Source organism: Pseudochaenichthys georgianus, chromosome 21 (assembly GCF_902827115.2).
Source record: "Pseudochaenichthys georgianus chromosome 21, fPseGeo1.2, whole genome shotgun sequence".
Taxonomy (NCBI): domain Eukaryota; kingdom Metazoa; phylum Chordata; class Actinopteri; order Perciformes; family Channichthyidae; genus Pseudochaenichthys; species Pseudochaenichthys georgianus.
In genome coordinates, this window is record NC_047523.1 from 14,718,947 (window position 1) to 14,738,860 (window position 19,914).

The window sequence follows — 19,914 nt, forward strand, 5'->3', positions numbered from 1 at the left end:
CTGCTTGTTTGAGACAAGCAAGACCTGCGCAGTTGCGATCAACGTCTTGCTAGTGCTTTGCATGATGGTTAGTCATTTTGTCCGACTTGCTCTGGAGGCTCGCCCACATGAGACTTTGAAATCTCGCGGGACAAAGACGCCCGCAGCCTTGAGAGCGAGGCGAGGCGAGTTGGCGCAGTTGCTCTCCACGAGCTGCGGAAGCGAAATGCTTGATGGGAAACGAGCCGTTTCCCATCAAGCATTTCGCTTCCGCAGCTCGCTGGTATCTCGAGCTGAGCGCTCATTGGTGGTTTTTACCACGTGCTGCTGATGAAACTCTCCAATTGGCTGGCAAAAGTTTGTTGTTGTTTTGTGTCAGTTTTACGTCGCCACATCCATTCCCATTTGTCATCATTGTTCCACAATGTTTATCATCATGAAATTAATATCTATATATTTTATACTATACTGCTTACCGTTTTCATACTTTATATATCTTAGCATATTCATACACACTGTTCATGCTGCTCACAGGCTGATATCTAGTGTATTCATACCCACTGTTCATACTGCTCACAGGCTGATATCTAGTGTATTCATACCCCACTGTTTATTCATCATTCAATTCATTCTATATGTTATTCTGTAGATTGTGTACATTACTTTCCACTTCACTGCGTGTTGCACCTGGTTAGAAGCTAAACTGCATTTCGTTGTCTCAGTACCTGTAATATGTGCAATAACAATAAAGTTTCTCTTTAAGTTAAACCAAATCATTAAAATAAAATCTATTGTAATGTAATGATTTGGTTTAACCTTATTTATTGAATACATCATTTAAAATGGCAAGATTAAATCAAATTACATCCATGTTGTACACATCATAAAGCTTAAAGTGGCAGCTAAAGAATTAACACAGCAGCAGGTCTGTTCAATTCATGCTCATGAAGCTTCATGTGTGCGGATCTGAAGGGACTGATCATTTGTAGCCTGTCCACCTATCAGTTTTGCATTGCAAACCCAGCCAGTCAAGCCGACTCCGAGTCCGAGCTGTCCGATTTAAAGCTTTTTGACACCTCCCCCGGCTGCGATCGGCTACTCTCGTCTACTTTCGAGGCGAGCCGCAATGTGTCTCAAACAAGCCTATTAACGTCGGTCTGTACAACGGAATTGTGCCGAAACTACGCCAACCGGCTGCAGAGGGAGACTCCCCCCCTTCACTGGAGAACTGCGCTAAAACAGCTGATCACAACGTTCACACTCTGTGATCACGAAGTACTCCACTAGCCCCCCCCCCCCGTCGACTTTCCTGAAGTACTCTCCCGTTGATAGAAATCAACACGTAATGAATTAAGACCCCACGGTTTGATGATTGATAGGTGTGTGGGCTGTCTTTCATTTTGACACACAGAAAAATGTTATAATAAACATACTATATACGTATGTTACTGTAAATGGATATATCCGCCTTCTTTCATTTATCTTTCCATTCCCACAACAATATACATAAAGAAATGGTATATTCTGGACATAGTTCGAATGGTGATTAATCATGATTAATTAATTTTTAAGCTGTGATTAATCTGATTAAACATTTTAATCGTTTGACAGCCCTAGAATAAATATCTTTGATAACTTGACAACACATGCGCATGCTTTACTAAGAGCGCTGCGTAAACATTTTCTGGCCGTTGTCGCGTGTCTGCCACCGTACATTTCTCCTTGAAAGCAGATTATATTTCTTCTTAGTTCATTTCATTTCATTTCAAACCTTTATTTATACAGATAAAATCCCATTGAGATCATTGATCTCTTTTCCAAGGGAGACCTGTTCAAGTAGTTCCACATGAAACATAAAAGCATCAACAGAACAACAAAAGGACATCATACAGCATCATTTACAAAATTATCCACATAAACAGGTACCAATAGCTTCTGATTGACTAGCATCCAACCGAGCTTTAAAAGTAGGTGTAGTTAGGTGTAGGCCCCATTTATGTTATATAACATGGAAACTACAGACCTCACGGTTCAAATCTGATTGGTCAGACTATGTCACACCAGAGATGGGAATGTTCTCCCGGCTTCTATGTTCATGGGAAAACATTGACCTACGACCTTTACCTCCGGTACCCCAGATTCACATCTCGCTCTCCACTGAGTCTCTGACACTGTGTACATTTATCTTTCAGCTGACGGTGCGTCCCAGTCAGGGTGGAGAAGCCCCCAGAGATGTGACCTCTGACTCAGGAAGTATTTACATTTCAGGTCTGACTCCAGGGGTGGAGTACACCTACAGCGTCCAGCCAGTTATTAACGGACGTGAGCAGGGAACTGCGATCACTCGGCGCGTTGTAACACGTAAGAACAACAATTGAATATTAACTTTGTATTTTCCTTTCCAAGCTGTTTGCTTTGTCGCCCCAGTGTTTCTTAATGTATCTCTTCTTGGTCTCCAGCTCTGTCTCCTCCAACTGATCTGAACCTGAAGTCTAACCCAGGCACCGGAGAGCTCACTGTCCAATGGACCGAGGCCAGTACACCAGGTAAACATACACCTACATACTAAGGTCCTTACATTTTAGGAGACAGTGGTATGTCTCCTGACATTTTAGACGGGTCATCAACAATTGACAAAGGAGTACACAATTCAAAATATACTACCAACACATCGAATGACAGAGAAATAAAAGAAAACTCAAAATCCTTGTACAAACAGAAAAGAAGTATACATTTAAATCTTTCCCTAGATCAAAAGATGATGAAGATGAAGTTCTCCGCTTGAAAAGCAACAAAAAGCAACCGTCAAAAACATGACTACAAATAATAAATATAAAATCGCAGTAATAATCTTGTTTTAATCGTTTTTTGATGAAACTGCTTTGAGTTATCTCCTGTATTTACTTCAGTTTCTAACCCTATGTTTAAAAGTTCTCTCTCCTTTTTTCTCTCAAAGACATCACAGGCTACAGAGTGATGTGCACTCCCACCAATGGGCAGCAGGGAGACAGCATGGAGGAGTTTGTGGAGGCAGGTCAGAACTCCTGCACCCTGGAGAATCTCAGTCCAGGACTGGAATACAACATCAGCGTTGTCACTGTGAAGGGCGATATGGAGAGCATTCCCATTTCAACTACCATTACACCAGGTGAGTGTGAGGTCACGCAGGAGTTTTTAATAGGTTTTTGAGGTAAGGATATTGATCATGAGAATCTGACCAGGTAAGCACAAACTGTCCACATTAAAGTTAAAAGCATTTGGTGAGAGTTGAAAGCATTTAACACATTCTATCTTTGCTCTAACTTAACACAACAAGCAAAACTGCACCAGGAGTGTTTTGAAACTCTAACGCTATATTTCCTGTATATATATTAGGTCTTCTCAATGGAAACGCTTCATTGAATTTTAACTGAACCCTTACAAAATAATTATATATACCAGGAAAGGCAGCTTAACATCATATCTTCCATTGGTCTGATATGTCGAATATTACACCCTAATGGAAGCACATCATTTTTAAATGCTTGCGTTAACCATTGCTTCTTTCTTTTTGTCCGTTGCCTTCCTCTTCCTGGTCCTCATGTCCAACCCCCTCCTCCTTTCCCTCGTGTTTGTTTGTTTGGTGTTCCTGTTGTCTTCTCGCTTTCTTTCCCTTCCACCTACCCAGAAGTCCCACAGCTGACAGACCTCACATTTAAGGACGTGAGCGACACCACCATTAGCCTCCTCTGGTCGCCGCTCAACACCACAGCCATCACCGGTTACAGGATCGTGGTGGTAGCGGCCGGCGAGAGCGTGCCCATCTTCGAAGACATTGTTCTGCCAACGACTGGTCAATATACTGTCTACGGACTGGAGCCTGGCATCGACTATGACATCAGTGTGATCACTGTGACGGAGAACGGCGAGAGCGAACCCATCGTCATCACTCAGCACACCGGCAAGTCCCACCCAACCAAAAAAGAATCCTCCTGCCACAACTATAACAGTAACAATACCAAACTAGAACAAACATCAGTTGCTTAGGGAGTCACAAATCACAACATGTGTGCCGAGTTATATAACACAATAAGGTTCTTATTAAGCCCAATACATGGTTCTTCAAAGCAAAACCCTTAAGTTGCCGAAGTAATTGCACAGCATGCTTTTCACTCAGTTAATAATCCTCTGTGCACGAGGACCATCTGGTTACAGTTGTGGGGTTTGTATCAAACTGAGTCTCATTTTGCCCCCCGGTGCCAACACTGCTTATTTTCTCACTTTAAAGATGTCGTAAATCTTCAGTCAAGGATTTACACTGACACATAGAAGAAGAATGATGGTGTGAATACCTTCCACTTTTAGTCAGTTTATTTATATCTTGTTTTTCTTTCATCAGATCTATTTTCTCTTCAAATGAAGGGGGAAAAAAGCTTATATTTTACCGTTTGAATACATTGTGAATCAAGCTGTTTTTTGTCAATAGCTGTACCAGCACCCACTAGCTTGGGCTTTGGCCAGGTTGGGCCAGACAGCATTGAAGTCAACTGGGTCGCTCCCTATTTTCCCAACTCTGCTGCAATCAACAACTTCCTCATCAGGTACGAGAAGAAACATTACATGTTATATTTGAATATTTCTGATTCACATATTTTCTGAGGACACACTGACTCACACACAAATAACTTATTTGTTGTTCTCCTTATTATTCAGGTATCATCCCATTGACGATGAAGATGACATCACAGAGACCAGCGCAGGAGGCAACAGGAACAGTGTGGTGCTAAGGAGTAAGTTAGAAGAGAAAATGAACAATACACAACAACGCACAACAAGTACATTTTGTATTTATGTATTTTTCACTGTTCACAGACTTGCTGCCAAACACAGAGTATCTGGTGAGCGTGGTGTGTGTGTACGAGGAGAGAGAGAGCTCGCCCCTCGTCGGAACCAAGAAAACAGGTGAGTCTTACATGGATATTTGAAAAAACAGGAGTAAACGCGTCCAGTGTTGGGTAAATAAGTAAGCAATTAGGTTATTTTTTTCTTCAGGGCACTGATGCTATAACTTTATTAAGGTGATAATTTAAAGAGGACATATTATGCACATTTTCAGGTTCATATTTTGTACTGTGAGACCAGGGCCCAGTCTGCTCTGATTGGTTAGCTGGCCACTTAGCAATGTCCCACCCCTTAACAAATCACATTCAATGTGTTGGAGCGCTAGTAATAGAGGCGGTAGTGTTACATTGGTATCACTATGTTACGTAAGTTAACACAGGAATCCAATGGAGGCATTTCAGGCAGGGGGGGGGGATTTGTTTGCAAGACCTCTGGAGGGAACCTGGGATTTTAGCCTTTGCAGGCCATTTACATGCACAAAAACCTATATAACACACTACAGGAAAAGGAAACCCCCAAAAAGAATAATAAATACCCTTTAGAAAGTATTTACCTTTATATAATAAATATGTTTCTGTACCTCTCAGTTCTGGATTCACCGGTCGGCCTGCGCTTCTCTGACGTCCTCACCAACTCCTTCACCATCAACTGGCTCGCTCCCCAGAGCAAAATCACCGGGTACCGTATCCGCCACCTGATGGTCAGCGGAGGGAGGACCAAGGACGAGAGGCTGCCCCCGTCCAGGAACCACTTCACCCTGACGGGACTCACCGCTGACACGGGGTACTTGGTCAACATCTACGCCGTGAGCGGGTCCCAAGAGAGCCTGCCGCTCACTGGGACACAGAAGACAAGTAGGAATAAATCCTGATTCAACACTTTATTTCACCCAGTTACTTACTCCATGTGGGTTATTTGATTATTTTGTCTGTGTTTTCTCTCTCTCTCTAGTCTCTGATGCTCCCACAGACCTGGAAGTGCTCGACTCCTCCCCCACCAGCATCACTGTCCGGTGGGACGCCCCCCCTGTCACCGTGCGCTACTACAGGATCACTCATGGAGAGTCTGGTCAGTGACAAATAATGACATAAATTACTTTAAATTGTATTTATATAGCCACATATTTCAAATTGAACAAAGTGTCTCTTTAAAGTGTGTACAGCTCGAAAAAACATGAATGACAGATTAAAAAAACATGATAAATTACAACATTTATTATAAGATACATTTTGTATATTTTCTGCCAGGAAAATGTAAATAATATATATTGTTTGGTTTATTATTATTATTATTCTTTTATATTGATTTATTTTTATTGTGTTTTTGAAGATTCGCCACTGAGAATTTAAATATATATCTTTATATATCTTTAAATTAGTGCTGTCAAAATTATCGCGTTAACGGCGGTAATTAATTTTTTGAATTAATTGCGTTAAAAATATTTAAAGCATTTAACGCATGTGCAGAATGGCCCGCCCCATACGTACCACCAGTGGCAGCGCCAGGGTATGGCTGGGGTAGGCTACACCCATACCAAGAAATGGCTTAGCCCCACCATGAAAAATGATGTTAAAGTTAGCAAAATAAAGTCTGCCAACTCGCGCGGAGTAAATTGCACAGACAGCAGTTAGTAAGATTGATTTCAGTAGCCACGGTTTTGAAAACTTTTGTCACGAAGTGATCGTCTTCTTAATAGAACATCTTTGATAACGGCGTGGTGTTGTTGCAGGAAGTCCCGACGGAGACTACTTTTGCTGTAGTACAGGGCAGAGCCATATAATAGTAATAATATGGCTCTGGTACAGGGGTGCACATAACTGGTACGCAGGTGATGTGCGTAATCTGAAATGCGTACCGTCACTTGTGTCACAAAGCGCATTTGCGTACCGACGTACTTGTGAAGCTTTTCCAGAAGGCGGTTAGATCACCGGACGGCAGAGTCGGTCTCCGTGTGCACAGACAGGGCTGCTGTTAACGTCGGTCTGTACAACGGAACTGTGCCAAAACTACGCCACCCGGCTGCGGAGGGAGACTCCCCCCTTCACTGGAGAACTGCGCTAAAACAGCGGATCACAACGTTCACACTCTGTGGTCACGAAGTACTCCACTAGCCGCCCCCCCCCCTCTGTCGACTTTCCTAAAGTACTCCCCCGTTGATAGAAATCAACACGTAATGAATTAAGACCCCACGGTTTGATGATTGATAGGTGTGTGGGTTATCTTTCATTTTGACACGCAGCAAAATGTTATAATAAACATATATACTGTATGTTAAATGGATATATCCGCCATCTTTCATTTATCTTTCCATTCCCACAACAATATACATAAATAAATGGCATATTTTGGACATAGTTCGAATGGTGATTAATCATGATTAATTAATTTTTAAGCTGTGATTAATCTGATTAAATATTGTAATCGTTTGACAGCCCTACTTTAAATATATATATTTTTTAATGTATCACATTGTCCTTGTTTATCCAGGAGGTCACAGTAATCCTAAGGAGTTCACAGTCCCTGGCTCCCAGTCCACCGCCACCATCAACAACCTGAAGCCCGGTACTGACTACACCATCACCGTCTACGCTGTGACCGGGAGAGGAGACAGCCCCGCGTCCAGCACTCCAATCTACGTCATGCACAAGACAGGTACACACACCTTTACAGACAAAACGCACACTCATTTGTAGTGATTATCAAGCCATCTCATGTTATAGCTTTCCCCTCTTCTCTTCCCTCATCCTCCTCTCCTAGGTGTCGACTCTCCCTCTGAAATGGAGGTGATGAACGTGAAGGACAACAGTATCACAGTGAGGTGGAGCCCTGCCCAGGGCCCCATCAAGGGATACAGGGTGACTGGGGTCCCCAAGAATGGACAGGGACCGTCTTTTGCTGAGGTGGTGGCTCCAGGTATGTAGTGTTTGTCAGTATTTTAAATCACCTATTATGCACAATCCACTTTTTCATGTCTTTTAAAAATAAACATGTGTCCCCTCTGTGTAAAGAGATTCTGAACGTTTCAGTAAAAAAGATTCTCTCTCTTTTTGTCCTGATCTATATATATAGAAACCTGTCTGAAAATGAGCTGATCAGATTTTTGCCACTTTGTGATGTTATAATGTTTTTTTGGGTTGTGTCACCATCAGCCAATCACCAACCAAGGTAACCCCCCCCCCTGTTTATCACCTGAATCTCCTCCTAGAGCACCATTGTGTGTTCTTTAACCAAATATCTCTCAGAGGGGCGTGGGGAGGGGCTCCCTATTTTCAAAGACAGAGAATCAGCACTTTTTGAAACAGAGGGGATTATGGGTAATGCTGCAATGATCTGTTTGGTATTTGGAGCCAAACACTTCAGAGACATGTTTTGTATATATCTGAGACCTATAATATATTGATGAAAAAGAGTATAATCGGGGACCTTTAAAGCTTGATTACACAATAGTAAACTTGTTCTAATGTCCTAATTTTAACTCTGTAATATATTTTTCTTCACTTAATGTGTATCATTTTCCTTCAATTTTCCAGACCAGACAGAGATGACTTTCTCAGGACTGATGCCCACAGTAGAGTACGTTTTGAGTGTGTACGCTTTTGGACAAGATGGAGAGAGCTCTCCAATGGTGGCGAATGCTTTAACAAGTAAGAATCTACACCTTCTCGAGATATTTCAGAAATATATTGATTCCCAAACCATCAGAAATGCAAAGCAACCTCCTGACTTCTCCTCCTACCTCCTAACGCCTTCCTAGATATAGACCACCCTAAGGACCTTACCTTCTCCGACATCGACTCCACCTCGCTGCGGATCACCTGGGACAGCCCTGAGGGAATCGTCACATCATACCGGGTCTTCTATTCCAGTTCAGAGGAGGGAGAGAGAGAGCTGCGCCCTGCCCCCCGTGCAGATGCCGAGTCTGCAATCATCTACGGTCTGTCGCCAGGCACTGAATACACCGTGAAGGTCGTCGCTGTGCACGATGACACAAACAGCACACCATTGGTCGGCATACAAGCTACAGGTACGGCTGGAAATCTGAAACTGATAAGAAAGAGTCAAAGACCAGAAAGCTCAGAAAGTAAAATGTGCATGCATTGTATAATATATACGAAGAGGAATTTGAACGACTGACCCGGGTCTTAAGTGTTATTTGGAGGTGTAGCCATTTAAGAAAAGTGACATTTAGACGACAGACGGGCCCTTGTAGAAAAGTACAATTTGAACAACAGTCACTGATAGAAAGGGCCTTAAAGAAAAGATATTCCTTTCATTCTTGACTTGAGAGCACAATGATTGCTCATACTGTCATTACATCTCCCTCTAACCCTTTTTTCTTTATTCTCTCTCCTCCCCGCAGCCATCTCACCCCCCACCAACCTCCAGTTCTCTTCCATTAGCCCCACCTCTTTCACTATGACCTGGTCCCTGCCTCGTCAGGAAAACAGACTCACTGGCCTGACAGGCCTCACGGGCTACCGGGTGGTGGTGAACCCAACGAGCAAGAGCGGCCCCACCAAGGAGCTGAACCTGGCCCCGGACGCCACTCAGGCACACATCTCTGGACTCATGGTGAGTGTGGCTCTGTGAGTCTGAGGAAAGAAGTTGTTATAAGGTTATTTTCCTACCTTCTAGATACCCATTTGTTCCTAGTTATGTTATTAGATCATAAATATGGTCATGTAGTGTTTACTGATTTACACAAGACAATACATAAGCAGACCCATGCACACACCTATTATGTCATGTTTGCAGCTGCAGCCAGGATACCTAAACTCCGATTCTGCAACACTGTGAGAGACTGATCTTTTTTTCTCTTTTACGCCACCCCTCTTAGGTTGCAACTGCCTATGAAGTCCATGTTTACGCCTTGAAACACTCTCTGACCAGCCGGCCAGTCCAGGGAGAGGTCACTACTCGAGAGAGTGAGTTTGTAACTCATAAAATGCGAATGTATAAAAGTGTTTGAAAACTGAGAGATTTAATTTGTGTTACAGTACCGTTGTTCTGGATTGTTCTAGTGAATCTATACTGTCTTATTCCTGGTTTTCTTCTTCCTCACCCTGACCTTTTCTCTATTTGCTCTTCAAGATATCAGCCCCCCTCGTCGTGTGCGCATCTCCGACGTCAACGACTCTTCCATCACGCTGACCTGGCGCGCCAAGACAGAAACCATCTCTGGCTTCCTGGTTGAGACCACTCCCACCTCCCCCGCTTCAGGCTACACACCCATTACAAGGACCATTGGCCCCGAGTCACGCTCATATGTTATCACAGGTAAACAGAAATGATGTTTACTTAGAGAAAGGTCAACCCACACATGTAATGTTTAATAGGATATAATGTAACTCAATAACATCAGATTATTAGTCTGAGTACTCAAGCACACAATCCCTCACTGACCCATCACCTTTCTTCTTTTCAGGTCTGGAACCAGGCACCAAATACAAGATTAACATCTATACACTGAAAGGGAGCGGACGCAGCACTCCTCTCACACTCACTGCCACCACAGGTAACCATTCACCTCATTTTGTCAAGAGTAGTACATTAGTACTTTCAGTGTGAAATGCTGCATCTTTGCCATGATGACAGGAAATATATATTGATGTGTGTATATATATTGTAATCTTGATAACAACAGAAAAATCATTAATGAGGAATGAATATCAATATTTATTTAATTGAACCTAATTCAAAATGTTGTTCATTGCAGCTTGCTTCCAGTTCTGCTTCCAGTTTTAGAACAAATATCACAAACCGGCATCAATATATTTTCAGTTTACATTTTTTTAATATAGTTTTTTAACCCCCCCTTAATTGCCAGTTTGTTAGCCTTTCTGTCTCAGTATTAAGTTCTTAAGATTGCCAAAATAACATGTAGTTCTGTTTCTTTTTTTGTAGTTTTCTGTTCTGTTTTTCTGATTATTAACTAACTTGTCTGTCTCTTCCAGCCAAACCAGTGGTCATCCCGCCCACCAGCATCCGCTTCACCTCCCTGAATCCCACCAGCATCTCCTTCAGCTGGCAGCCATCACGCAGTCCAGGGGTAACCGGATATTACGTGACTTATGAGGAGGCCGGGGGTCTGCCTCGAGAGGTTACCCCCAGACCTCACGCAGGACAGAGCTACGCCATCATCAATGGTGAGGTGTTGTACGAAGACAAAAAGAGCACGAGTGCAAATACGGTCATAAAAGAAATTCATAACTCGTGTGTATTTTGGTCACAGGTCTGAAACCAGGAACAGAGTATGTCATTAAGATTGTGGCTCTGCAGAATGCTCTGAGAAGCACATCTCTTGTGGGAAAAGCCAGAACACGTAAGTACCCACCATCCACCTGCAGACCTACTTTTTCATTAAAGTAAAGATTTATCCTGCATTTAAAACATTTAAGACATAATGCCAATAACAAAAGGCAGTTTGACAGTCACCTTGGAAAAAGGAAAACTACTAAACTAAATTCGGCTTTGTTTATGATATTCTGAAATAATTTAACTGGTTCTGTGGAATAATAAACTAGCTGCTATTAAATATTCCCCGCAAAAGTGTTAATAAAACTATTATGGGCTGTTTTTATGCTACCCACTTTTAGGGAATGTCCCAAAAATGCACTAATTAGATGAAGTAATTTCGTATCGTTGCTTGAGGAGAGAATATGGTCAGATTATTCTTATTTGTTATGATCGTTGTAATGAAGTAATGACTTCTCTTAAAGACGCTTTAATTTGTATTCCCCCATTAAACTTGTTTTTGAATAAATCCACAATTTAAGCAATAACTACATCACTTATTGTTTCTCTTGGCAAAAACATTGTAAAACTAACAAGAACAAAGTTATAATTTTGACATGCTGATGTAGACTTGCAGCATATAGCACTTGACATTGATTGTGACTTAATTTTTAGACTTAGCATCCTCACTTGTTTGTTTTTGTCCTATTATAAGTTTTGAATTATATTATTGTTTATCAAAGGTGTGCAGGTGAATTAGTTTCCCGTCTGTTTCAGGAAAAGAGTGGAAACACAGCCATCTTCTTTTACATGCTAAAAGTTAAGCAAGTGGTTCTGTGCATTGCCTTTGCCCTGCTTGCTTCCAACAGAAACAATGTCTCTTGTCCAATCAGAACCAGCTCCAGATCACCATCTACTGGTCATCCCTGAGCTGCCCCTGCTGCCTCTCCCTCACAGACCCACCGCTGACATCCTGGATGTTCCAGACTCCTTCAACGACAAGATGTACGAACCTGCATAATCAAACCAAAATGTGGAACAAAACACAAGTATTCTTTCCCCATTTGAATCTCCTGCTCTTATTCTTTCCTCTTTCTGTGTCCAGCTTTGACACCAACCAGGTTCACTTCACTGGTACTAGTGGCCTGAACCAACCAGGCCAGCAGGGCCAGCACATCTACACTGAGTACCAGAGCCTGGGCCCTAACAACGGTCTCCATGGCCCCTTCAGCGGCCCTAGAGAAGGCCAGAGACCCACTCTCAGAGAGCCTCTGATCTACATTCCTGTAGCAGGCCCCGATGGAAACAGAGTTCCCTTGGTCAAGGTGTGTAAGACTTGAATCTTCTGTAGCAAACTGATGGTCATCATTATAATGTTTAAATACTTTTGTGAAAATGTTTCAATAATCCACTATCGTTTAGATTTCTATTCTTGAGTTTGATTCAGTCTCAGATGATCTTAAATCACTGTTCTGTAGTACATAATGTTAGTAGTTTTAGTATGTTTTTTTTGTTATATTTTGAGCTCACATTAAGTTTGTACTGTCCATTATATCCTGAAGGTGAGTGATGGTCCCCTGCCAGGTCTTGCGTTTGGTTTCCCTGACAATGAAACAGAGATACCCCAAGAAGCACAGACTATCACAACTATCTCCTGGTCTGGCATTCCTCACACTTCAGAGTACGAGGTGTCTTGTAATCCTATCACACACACGGAGGAAGGAGCATTCCAGGTAAACACACATATAGTCACACACACACACACACACACACTTACTGCAGGAAAAGTAAGGAGTACTTATTAACTTTCTCTGTCCCCCTATAGATGCGTCTTCCTGGCACCTCAAACAGCGCCACTCTGATTGGATTGACATCTGGAGCATCCTATAATGTCCTTGTAGAGGCCATGAGGGGCGGGGCTAAGGAGAAGGTTTTGGAGGAAGTCGTTACCGTTGGCAATGCTGGTACAGTAGTCCACACTAAAAATAAAGATTCTCTTGCACCACACTCAAGCACATTTTGTGTTTAATCCTTCTTGTATACTGTGTATTGTCTTAAAGGTCATACAAATATCTACACAAATATATCACACAAATATATTATTATTATTATTATTATTATTATTATTATGTGCCTGTGTGTATTATCTATCATATACCCAGGGTTGGGTTGTAACGGAATACATGTAACGGCGTTACGTAATCAGAATACAAAAATCAAGTAACTGTATTCAGCTCGCGTTACATTTGAAAAACGAGTAATCTGATTACAGTTACTTTCGTAAACCTGAAGTGAATACATTTTGGATTACTTATTGGAATTATTGGTGGAAAGATTTCCTCACAACATTTAATATTCATTACTAAAGGTACAGCGGAATCATCACAGCGCACAAAACCTATTACCGCCGCAGATGGGCCAAAAAAGCGTTTGAAAAAAAATCGCGGGTCCGCTCGCTCTGAAACAATAACAACGAAACATGGAGGAACAAAAGTCTGCGTTTAAATCGCGTGTGTGTAGAGGTGTGTGTGGTTAAAACACATCAGCCTGCGGTCGCTCTTTAGCCTTACTAATGATTATTTCTGAAGGTAAACACAGTGAAGGCGGTGCGAAAGGCGGTGCGAGCTCGTCTTCTCAGAGGCTGAGTTAACCCTCCCGCTGCCTCCTGGCGCTACAGAGATGTCATGAAGTGAAGCAGGTTTTCCTTCTATAACACAGCTGCGGGCAGCAGATACCGTGAGAGTCACAGACATGAATTCACAGATCAAGGCAGACTGGTGCACACACTCTCCTCTCCTGTTTTGCCGATTAGGTGCTTAAACAAATATAGCTCTACACCCCTGGCCGAGATGTCCTTAAAATGAAGTCCGAGTTCGACATTTTAATTCATGTCCTGCCAACACTGGCAGGACAGAAGGCGACACGCCCGTTCTAAGCCGTGTCCCTCACTCACTCCTCACATCCCAAGCTGCATCCCCAACAAGTGTATTATGTTGTTAAATCGTTTCAGATGTTATGTTTCAGTTGTGCTCTTGATAAGCCATTAAAACAGTACAAACACGTTCAGTTTCCTTTTGCTTTTTGTGTCTCCTGTTCACCAAAACATACCCATTTTAGATGGAAAAAGAAAGTAATCCAAAAGTAATCTAAAAGTAATCTGATTACGTTACTTTTTAAAGACACGTAACTGTAACTGTATTCGGATTACTTTCAGAGCCATGTAATCAGTAATCAGTAACTGATTACATTTACAAAGTAACCCTCCCAACCCTGCATATACCACATAATTTGGCTTTCTTCTAACCACATTTGTTTCTTCCAACTCTTAGTTCCAGGTGACATCCCCGTCGCCACCAACCGGGACGTGTGTTACGACATGTTCACACAGACCTACCACGAGGTGGACTCAGAGTGGGAGCGTATGTCTGAGACGGGCTTCAAGCTGTGGTGCCGCTGCATTGGGCTGGGCAGCGGCCACTTTAGATGTGATTCATCCAGTGAGTGGCTTATTAACCAAATAATCCCAGCATGCTTTGAAAACACTAGGGAATTACAAACCAAATAATTCTAGGTGATTTTCTCAAGAGGAATTTATAAGAGGAACAAAAGATTTGTTGGAGATATGGAACACCAATCAATACAATTTATGTTTTATAAATTCCTTAGCTATGATTTAAAAGCAATAGAATGTTACAGTTCTATGTGCATTAACATGCATTAATAAAATGATGGCATGGGCAGCCTTAACAATGGTAACTAGCAAACTATCATTTCGTATAGCGTTGCATCATTTCAGAAATGTTTTCATACATAACTTCATAAAGATGATCATGTCTTTACATTGTATGAGTCTGTCTATGGTCTGCCCATGTTAGACTCTCTGCTCTGCCTCTGTAGACTGTGAAAACATCACAGAGAGCAGAAAGCTAAGCTAAGCTAACTGGCCAGCGTCGGTCTCAGGTTTTTTGTATGGTCCATACAACTAACATGACAATACCAGAAACTGAGATCACCATTAATTCACCAAAGGTTCAAAGTCATTTCACTGTCTGTATGCGTGAGTCCCCGGTGACCCAATGGGTCTAAGCCTCTGTGAATTTGTAATAATATCATCACCTGTTGTTTGAAATACACATGAACTGCTTTGATTGTTTTCCATGCTTGTTTCTCAGTGAATTTAATTGTGTGAATTGTTTTTTGTAAATGCTGCAAATCTATATCTGCAGTATGAATCTATGTCTGCAGTATGAAATACATTTTTTGTTAAGCGGCTCTCGACACTAACTAATGAACTTCTCTCACATATCCACTTCACGCTCCTTCCTCCATGCTCTCATTCTGCTCCGGCATCTGGATCTATCTCTGTTCTCCTTCCCTTGCTCCTCGCTCCCTTTATCTTTTCTATCGTTCTTTGTTACTACTTCTTTCTTTCAGAGTGGTGTCACGACAACAATAACAACTACCGCATCGGCGAGAAGTGGGACCGCCAGGCTGAGAATGGTCACATGATGAGCTGCACCTGTCTGGGCAATGGCAAGGGAGAATTCAAATGTGAACCCCGTAAGTAAAGATGGCCTCAAGTAGACCTTGGACTGTATACAAGAAGTGGACGTAGCCTTTGAGTCTGAAAAGTGAAACCAATGCAGAAGTGCCTTTAACCTGCATTACTTCTAATGGCCAGCAGATAGCAACTCCACTGTTTGCAAATAAAAGATTGAATAGAAGTCTATGAGAAAGTTGACCCCACTTTTCACTTGATTTATTACCTAAGTAAAGATTTCCCTAAAGAGTTTATGGCCTCACTCACTGGTTTTAACTGTTCTACAATACAGCACTATGATTATTTTGCAAATCATGGTCCAATTTATAGTAAAATAGCTGATGAATCAGGGTATGCTGATGCTCTACAGTGAGGTTAACTTGAGATGTTATGTTGCCACGTTGTCATTTAGGATAGAGCTTTAGCAATGCGTATCCCTCTCTAGCTCCGTCCTCTATGGTCGCTTGTGATTAAAATGGTGACATCAAAGATTCCAAAGTGAGGCTTCAAAACAATATCTACCAATACGTGACGTCACAGTGACTACCTCCACTTCCTATTTATAGTCTATGACTAAAAGTCATTGAGACGTCAGTAGGCTCCTGGTATTGTGGTAAAATGTAGTATATTTTTTCTTCAATCTTTGGATTCTGACACTCATTCCTCATGGATATTCAATTGCCATTTATTTCTGATATGAAATATATTGGAGGCGTGTGGTGCAGTGGGTTGAGCGTTGGTGTTCGGATCAGGGGGTCACAGGTTCAAACCCTACTGCAGTCAGCATGTCGTTGTGTCCCTGGGCAAGCCACTTCACCCCAAATTGCTCCTGTGGGGGATTGTCCATAGTATTGAGTATGTAAGTCGCTTTGGATAAAAGCGTCTAACAAGTGACATGTAATATTGGAAATTATTCTCACTTTTACAATCTTTTACATTCCAGATGAGTCGACATGTTATGACGATGGGAAGATGTACCATGTAGGAAACCAGTGGCAGAAGGAATACCTGAACGCCATCTGTACCTGCACCTGCTACGGAGGACAACAGGTGTGTAACATTGCATCTGTGTGCTTTACGGAAAACACAATGCCCTAAATGATGTGTTAGTGCATTTGAATGAACCTCTCCCTCCATCTCTTCAGGGCTGGCGCTGTGAGAACTGCAGAAGGCCGGGAACACACACTGATGTGGACGCTGGCCTCCTTCAACCTGTTCATACGGATGTTTTCGACCGGTACAGAGAAAACGCTCTACGCAAACTGGTGAGTGTCTCCCTATAAGTTTTGATACTGATTTTCTGCTCTGAATAAAACAAATCAATACAATACTATTAATAATTTGCTAATGATATTAAGAAATACTGCTTCCTCTTCAAACTTGAGTTGAATAAGACTTTGTTTCATCAACTTCCAGTGATCAATTAAATTCAAGAAAAACTGGTAGAAGAACATAAGTTAAATAAAGTTGTCGCACAGTACTCTTTTTCAATTAATTTCCAATAATTACCCACAATTATGTATAGTATTAAATGCAGCATACTTTTGGTAATCACTTATTTGTTGCTATAAATCCAGTCAAAGCTAATAAATTACAACATTTCTTCTGTTTTTGTCCTGCCCTTCTCTGCTCTCCAGAACATCCATTGTCCGATTGAATGTTTGAGACCAGAGCTGTACGCGGACGCCAACCCCCCCTCAGATTAGAGAAGAGGCGAGCATGAAAAAAGGAGGATGAGGAAGTGAGACTCCTTACAGCGTCACTACCACTTCAAGAAGGAAGCCTCCACCTGTTTTCATTTGAAGAAGACATTTCCATCTGATCTGTACCTTAAAGGTTTCCCCCGCACCAAATTTGAGTGCCTTTTTAAAAGACTTTACTACACCACCCTCTGTGCCTTTTCAAAGATCCGTCCAACTTTTCATGTTGGTTTTTAACTTCTTCAGCAGAATCAAGAATTTCGTTATCTAATCAAATGTCTTCCTCACTTTGCTAGAGCACAACACCTGCTGCTTTATCACCCCTAACCTGCCTACCCCATCCCAATTAAATGTTGCTTTTGGAAAATGTTTCAGTATTTCAAAACATTCCATGATCATTAGTTTCCCTTTTGATTAAGAGAAAACACAATGTGCCTGGTTTTATGGAATTAGGATCTCTGGTAATAACTGTAGCCACATTTGTTGCTTTTATGATGCATTTGAGACTCACTATGACTATTGTATGTTCAGGAAATGTTAAGATATTAGGTAAAACACATTTCCAAATCAGCAGTGTGGGTTTATTGCAAAGGATTTCCAAAGCCATACATTGATTCCCATTGAGTTCGTTTTACAAAACAAGAAATTCATAACAACAAGCCTGAGATAAGCACTGTTACTTTTGAGTTAGTATTAGAAAAAAATCGTAGCATTGCCATTATTACAGCACAGAGAAGTCACACCATTTAGATGTGATTCTGTGATTCATGATGTGGGTATTTTGAAAGTACATAAGGTGTAGCACCCATAAAATCAATGAAGCAAAAGCTGACTGACCAAAAGTGAAACTGTAATTTCAAAAACAATATTGTAAAATTCACCATTATTTCCAAGTGAAATGCATTTTAATTACATAAATGTTTGTATTTCTTGTTTATTTTTAATTCATTCTTTTATTTATCCCTTTTATTCAGGCATTTTGTTCAATGCTTTTTTAGGGTGTACACTTTATTTTTGTTTAACTTGTTTTTATATTGTTGGTGCCAAAATCTGAACTACTGTGGACTGAATCTTTTTAATAAACTGAAAAAAACCCAAGCCAAATCTTGTCTGTGTTTTTTGTTCGGGGATATGTGTAGTTTTCAGGTAATGTATGGTAAACTAATATTAAGGCTTTTGGACCAGGGCTTGATTTAGGACGCAATAAAATGATGATTTCGTTTATATTATGTATAAATAAAAGATTTCAGTCCGTTTCCGAGTAAAAAAATAAACATAAGACGTTGAAGACGTTGTTCTACACACCCACCAGTTTCACCCACTGTCTCTGCCACCTCCCCCAATGGCTGGCTCCTCCGGTTTGTATCCCTGTATGTAAAGAGGGACTGGTCATATAGTACCGGGTGATTTCCTACCGCCACGATCATTTTCTCCCAACATACACACGGTTTGATTGGCTAGTGCTTGTACTGTCAGATTTGCATACGCGGGATTTGATTGGCTGACGCCTCCGTCGAGGCAGCAAAAGTAGAACATTGCTCTACTTTTGCAGCGAGCACCGCGAGAGAAGCTACGCTTTGCTCCCACAATGCAGTTCGGCGAATCGTGAAGTCACCCCATTCAAAGTGAATGGGCAGAAGCGTTGAAGCGGCAACGCGCCCCTACACACGGCGGGGTGCGTTGCCACTTGGCGGTGGGCGTGTCTTGAGCTTGGGGAGTCAACGCGAGCAACACGAGCAACAACCAACCACATGAATGTCCCGCCCCGGACATACAAAGCAAAGCATTCATGCTACATCCATGCTGGCTAAATATACTGTCTATGCTTGCTAGCTGTCCATTCAAACGAAATACACTGGATATAAACTCCCCAAACAAGCGAAAACCTACCAGTTTCCCCCACTGTCTCTGCCACCTCCCCCCATGCCTGGCTCCTCCGGTTTGTATCCCTGTATGTAAAGAGGGACTGGTCATAGAGTACCGGGTGATTCCCTACCGCCACGATAATTTTCTCCTCCATTTTTTGACATATGGGAAATAACTGCGGTCTGGCTCTCCCAACATACACGCGGTTTGATTGGCTAGTGCTTGTACTGTCCGATTTGCATACAAGGGATTTGATTGGCTGACGCCTCCGTCGAGGTGGCAAAAGTAGAACATTGCTCTACTTTTGCAGCGAGCACCGCGAGAGAAGCTACGCTTTGCTCCCACAATGCAGTTTGGCGAATCGTGACGTCACCCCATTCAAAGTGAATGGGCAGAAGCGTTGAAGCGGCAACGCACGCCACCGTGTGTAGGAGCCGTATACATCTATGCGTTGAAGGGGTGCGCTTTTATTCGGAAAAGAAAGAACCCCACGGTGGCGAAGTCACGCCCATCTACTTCCGGTCCATGGGACCTTATAGAGTGGCGAAGTCACGCCCATCTACTTCCGGCCTGGTGCGTTCCGATAATCCATTTAGTTTAGGAACCTTCCTAACCAAGTGAAATGACCCGGAAGTCCCTCAGTGGCAGCCATGATAAGTGCCGTTTCAATTCTCTAAATGAAAGGAAAGGAGGTTTCAAACTTACTTTATAACC

General features: G+C 42.1%; 1 protein-coding gene across 2 annotated transcripts in view; it reads left to right on the forward strand.

The window, feature by feature from the left end:
* LOC117466813 (fibronectin-like) overlaps positions 1 to 18,438 on the forward strand; it is a 53,809-nt gene extending 35,371 nt beyond the window's left edge. For both annotated transcript variants that reach the window (XM_071207052.1, XM_071207053.1), the window contains 28 exons: positions 2,172 to 2,340; positions 2,439 to 2,525; positions 2,936 to 3,127; positions 3,647 to 3,919; positions 4,445 to 4,559; positions 4,672 to 4,748; positions 4,831 to 4,920; positions 5,448 to 5,714; positions 5,812 to 5,928; positions 7,348 to 7,512; positions 7,618 to 7,773; positions 8,391 to 8,504; positions 8,615 to 8,884; positions 9,221 to 9,432; positions 9,698 to 9,785; positions 9,952 to 10,137; positions 10,286 to 10,375; positions 10,815 to 11,006; positions 11,093 to 11,182; positions 11,988 to 12,099; positions 12,200 to 12,419; positions 12,657 to 12,827; positions 12,920 to 13,058; positions 14,424 to 14,591; positions 15,529 to 15,654; positions 16,578 to 16,684; positions 16,780 to 16,899; positions 17,272 to 18,438. In XM_071207052.1, coding sequence (XP_071063153.1) covers positions 2,172 to 2,340; positions 2,439 to 2,525; positions 2,936 to 3,127; positions 3,647 to 3,919; positions 4,445 to 4,559; positions 4,672 to 4,748; positions 4,831 to 4,920; positions 5,448 to 5,714; positions 5,812 to 5,928; positions 7,348 to 7,512; positions 7,618 to 7,773; positions 8,391 to 8,504; positions 8,615 to 8,884; positions 9,221 to 9,432; positions 9,698 to 9,785; positions 9,952 to 10,137; positions 10,286 to 10,375; positions 10,815 to 11,006; positions 11,093 to 11,182; positions 11,988 to 12,099; positions 12,200 to 12,419; positions 12,657 to 12,827; positions 12,920 to 13,058; positions 14,424 to 14,591; positions 15,529 to 15,654; positions 16,578 to 16,684; positions 16,780 to 16,899; positions 17,272 to 17,340 — 4,182 coding nt within the window. In that variant the 3' untranslated portion in view covers positions 17,341 to 18,438. The remainder of the gene's footprint in view (positions 1 to 2,171; positions 2,341 to 2,438; positions 2,526 to 2,935; positions 3,128 to 3,646; positions 3,920 to 4,444; positions 4,560 to 4,671; positions 4,749 to 4,830; positions 4,921 to 5,447; positions 5,715 to 5,811; positions 5,929 to 7,347; positions 7,513 to 7,617; positions 7,774 to 8,390; positions 8,505 to 8,614; positions 8,885 to 9,220; positions 9,433 to 9,697; positions 9,786 to 9,951; positions 10,138 to 10,285; positions 10,376 to 10,814; positions 11,007 to 11,092; positions 11,183 to 11,987; positions 12,100 to 12,199; positions 12,420 to 12,656; positions 12,828 to 12,919; positions 13,059 to 14,423; positions 14,592 to 15,528; positions 15,655 to 16,577; positions 16,685 to 16,779; positions 16,900 to 17,271) is intronic.
* The last annotated feature ends 1,476 nt before the right edge of the window (positions 18,439 to 19,914 follow it).